We start from the raw sequence: 4,310 nt of genomic DNA, 5'->3' as shown, positions 1-4,310 counted from the left end.
AAGGTCTTTGTTTTGTTTTTTTTTTCTTTACAAGATCCTTGGAACACAGGCTCATGGAGTATACAGTGCTTGTTCTTCAGCCTAACATCTGAACTCAAAAATATAAAACAAAACAAAATATAAATATTATAAAATTGTCAAGCTTGATCTGACACACTTATGAATATTTTTCAAAGCACAAAATATGTTCCCACCTGAGAGCAACCTAATGGTGTATCTCACACCACAGCATCTTCACATAGTCCACCATGGAGCTCTTCCTACTCTCACAAACATAGGAAATTTCATCCAGTACAGTATAATTGAGACTATGGACATTTTTTTTCCTTTCTTAAAAAGCTTTTCCTGCCAGTCACAAAGTAAATAATAGCTTTTTTGAAAAAAAAGGAAGAAAAAAAAGGAAATTCTATAACCTAAAGCTCCCCTTTCCCCCAGGGAGGTAGAGGAGAATTTGTTCTGCTCATGGCTACATACTACCATTTTCAAATTCTTGGAAACTCAGTAGTACTGACGCTTTTGAAAGTTCCTCAATAGAACTCACTGGGTGAGATCACCACTCTTAAACATACTTAATCTTCAGACATGACTGTATTTCTTTCCCTCTTTTTCCACGAGACACCCAACCTGCACAAATCTCAGCTGACACACACACTTGCTATGTTGCCCAAATACAAACCCATCAGCTGCAACACCAGAAAGGTGAAATGCTCCATTTCTGCAGAGAGAAGCCCATATACTTACGTTCCCTGGAAAACACACAGACATTGGCCTCTTGTAGCTGTTCCAGAAGCAACTCCTTAACACGATTTCAGCTGCAGACTTCAGGAAAGCAAGCAGAACAATGAATGGACGAACAGATGGACCCGCGATGTCTTTGCTTAACCTATTACTGCGCGGACGCGGAGCCAATCACGACCCGCAGAGCTCACAATTAGTTGGCCAGGCAGATGCAAGGCAACCTCCTCACCCTGCATCAGGTTCGGAGGTTTCTAAGATAAGCAAGTTGATGTCATTCTCAGGGTCTGCCCGGGGCAGCATGTGTATTAACGAGGGGTGTGCAGCAACAATAGGCCATACAAAAGAGACTAGCAGGCAGCTGCTGTATGAGAGGCAGAGTCATTAGGGAGCAGGCTGCCAACAAGAAACACCTGGCTTGGGCAGACTTCAGCTTCTCCTTATTGTTTCTAATTCATGAAACAAAGAAAGGAATTATTTTTAAGTAGTAAAAGTTGTGAGTTCCTATTAAAATATATGAGTCCTAAGGAATATAATCCCTTCTATTACAGAGACAAGAAGCTCTTTGTCAGGAAAAAATATTAAAGAGAAATAAATCTATTAGTAGCTATCTCTATTCTCTTTATCTCGCTGGCAAAATTAATCATATTGATACAAATCACAAGGAGGTATGAAAGGAGACCACACTAAACACTGAAATGTATTCAGAAGCCACTTTCTGAATTTCCTGACACTTTTGTACATCAGTCAATAAATATAATAAACTTGCATTTACACACAACTCTAACAGAGTACTTGTGGGCAACTTCAATGCAAAGAAACTGATTAAACTAAGCCAACATAATATTAATATGTGAAATAATGGATATTTTAAAGCAGTGGCATTGAAACATTAGGGCACTTGACAGAAAGGAACTACGAACCACTCTTTTGTTCTGCAGTCACTCGTATTTGCAACAGAAGTTCTTTCTCTGTGATTCCACAGATCTGCTTGAGGTGCCAAGATCTTCCTGTCTCTTTGCAATGATGAAATATTTGAACAAAAGTCACGAGCTAGGTCATTGCCAGCTTTTTATGGTTTTTAATTTTATTGAAGTAAGCCACATGGAAACACAAATTCCAGTCCACACCTCCTCTCCCCTCATTGCTCAACAGTTCCAGTACCACCAAGCCCTGCAAAACACATATTTAGCGATGTAACACTTGCAAGGGTTTGACGCTTGACAAAAAAGGTGGAACTATGTGTGGACTTTCAAATAAAAAGTTGCCATTGCTGGTAACTTTAGTGAAGACAGCTCATCACAGAGAAGATGACCATTCTACATTTGCAAATGTTTATCTGAATGACTGCTAGAGAAGTCTATTTACTGATTCAACATCATTACATGACTAAAAGCAACACCAAGAACCACAGAGGGAGCTGACCTCTGCTTGGGACAGCGGGAGATCTGCTGGTAAATATCTACTGTGACTTAAAAAGCAAAAAATAATGTGAATAGGCTTGTTAGAACCATTTTTAGTGATTTGCCTAATTTTATGTGGATATTGAAGTGATTTAACATAGTAAATGAAACCACATACCATCATGCATTTACACTGATGCATATATCACATGCCTATATATTAAGCTGCAAAGCAGAAACCCTGGCTATGGTTTCTCTGCACTGTCCAGTAAACACTCCTAGGAAAAATTACTAACACAACTATTTTGGAGCTTTTAAAGTTAGAGGCAGAAGGAGACTCCTCACTAATTTCTGCCTCTGTGGACGCAAAGAGTGAGAGAAAGCTACCCACAAGCACAGTGGGATGCCTGATCTCCAGCACTGGATTAAGCCTCTTTGCAAACAGTGAATAAAAGCAGTGATCTGAAAAAGCTAATCAGTCCCTGCTGTGGTATTTAGACTACCTCAGTTGCCGATATTGGATCATGTTAAGCATATTAAAACTCCTGTAGGCAAAATAAGAAGCCAGTCCACTTCACCTATGTCCAAGAACACTTGGTGAGTCATTAATTTAATATCTTCATGATTAGAGCCAGGCAGTTCTCTGGCAATACCAGAAATGCTTGTTTTGGAAGAGGACATCTATGGTACCTTGATGTACATCTGTAACAAATTGAGAACTCCATAGTTCTGAAGTTGTGTACCTAGGGCTCTAAAAGAACAACTAGTGCAAATGTATCCATCTGGCTTAAAGGTCTGCCTTAAAAATAAGGTTATAAGAAGTTTATTTGTGAAGATATGTCCCCTCAATGTCCTTTACGGTACCAATAAGAATACACTCCCACCTCCTCCAAACAACTCTCCAGATTCCAAGGGTATGTCTTCAGGGGACAAGGTCTAAACTTCAGTTGCATATGACTGCTCAAGCTAACACCATGCTGCAGCATTGACTATGAATCAAGTCAGAACCTGAAGACTTACATTATATTATTTAATTTACAAAAAAGTATTCTACCAAGATGGACTTGCATGAATTCAGAAGGCATTTTCTTGTGCACAATGTCAGCTACTAAAACCAGCTGCCTATTCTGGAAGCAACTTCTCAGCTTTTCCCTGAAAGAAGTTGGGCTGTCCAAGGTTCACAAGGTGTCAGATCACGCTGTTAAATCAGGCTTGTGATGACAACCTCATGTAGTTCAAGACGTCCCCGCTCATTGTAAGGGGAGTTGGAATACACAACCTTTAAGGGTCCTGTCCAACAAAAACTAGTCTACAATTCTCTGGTTCTATGACAGAAAAACATTTTTATTAAGGTTTAACCAGTACTCAAAGCTTCCTACTGAGAATGATGAGGTCAACAAAGAAACCTCAGTAAGAAACACTGTGGTTCTCCTGTCACATCTGTAATAAGCTAACAGCATCACTAGAAGGTACACAGTGCAAACAAAGAGGTTTCTGCTTCTTGTGCTAAAACCTCCAAATCCAATAATCTGACTAGTTCAACTACCTCATTACCATGTTTAAAATACAAGGAGACAGTAAACTGAATCCAGTCACCAAAATACAGCAAAAGTAACAGCTCTTCCAGTTTCTGGCCTTGCAAGATCAGTAAGCACTAAAACCTATTTTTGTGGCTCCTAGAGCCACAGGTCCCTAATGCCACTGCATTAAACAGCAGGCCAGCGCAGAATCATGAAGTGGCTGGAGGTGACAGGCTAACTCAGGGACCGTGTGGTGGGAGGAGATTTCTGAACAGCACACAGCAAGGTGATGGGATGTTGCAGAGTGCAAACCTCACGGCTGGGTGAGGAGTGGGAAGAAGAGCATCTCCTTCCCTCTGCTGCCCAGTTTGGTACGAAAAGCATGCATGGGAGGATAAGAAAGACCAAAGGAGGGAGATGGAGCAGCTGGAAAATTCAGACAGTGTAGGCTGAAGATAATAGGAAAGTACTACTACAAGGGGAAAAACAACACTAAAAAAAAGCTGCTAGCTCCAGCCAACTGTTGTTCCAAACACACCGAAAAAAACCCCCTTAAAGATACATTATTTTATGCAACCATATAAAATGGTCATTCTGCAACTCAAGTTGTCTTACTGCAATTAGAAAGGCAACTTGTCCCATTAAAGTATTT

The 4,310-nt window shown here is 40.2% G+C and overlaps 1 protein-coding gene across 1 annotated transcript in view; it reads right to left on the bottom strand.

Annotated features, from left to right (window-relative positions):
• ZC3H12C (zinc finger CCCH-type containing 12C) overlaps positions 1-819 on the bottom strand; it is a 26,264-nt gene extending 25,445 nt beyond the window's left edge. The window contains exon 1 of the mRNA XM_009999395.1: positions 742-819. Within this exon, the coding sequence (XP_009997697.1) occupies positions 742-765 (24 nt within the window). The 5' untranslated portion in view covers positions 766-819. The remainder of the gene's footprint in view (positions 1-741) is intronic.
• Between the last annotated feature and the right edge of the window lie 3,491 nt (positions 820-4,310).

The sequence above is a fragment of the Chaetura pelagica genome, unplaced genomic scaffold (genome assembly GCF_000747805.2).
Source record: "Chaetura pelagica isolate M959 unplaced genomic scaffold, ChaPel_1.0 scaffold85, whole genome shotgun sequence".
NCBI lineage: Eukaryota > Metazoa > Chordata > Aves > Apodiformes > Apodidae > Chaetura > Chaetura pelagica.
Note: the sequence above shows the minus strand (reverse complement) of the source record. Positions and strands in the feature narration are given on the sequence as shown.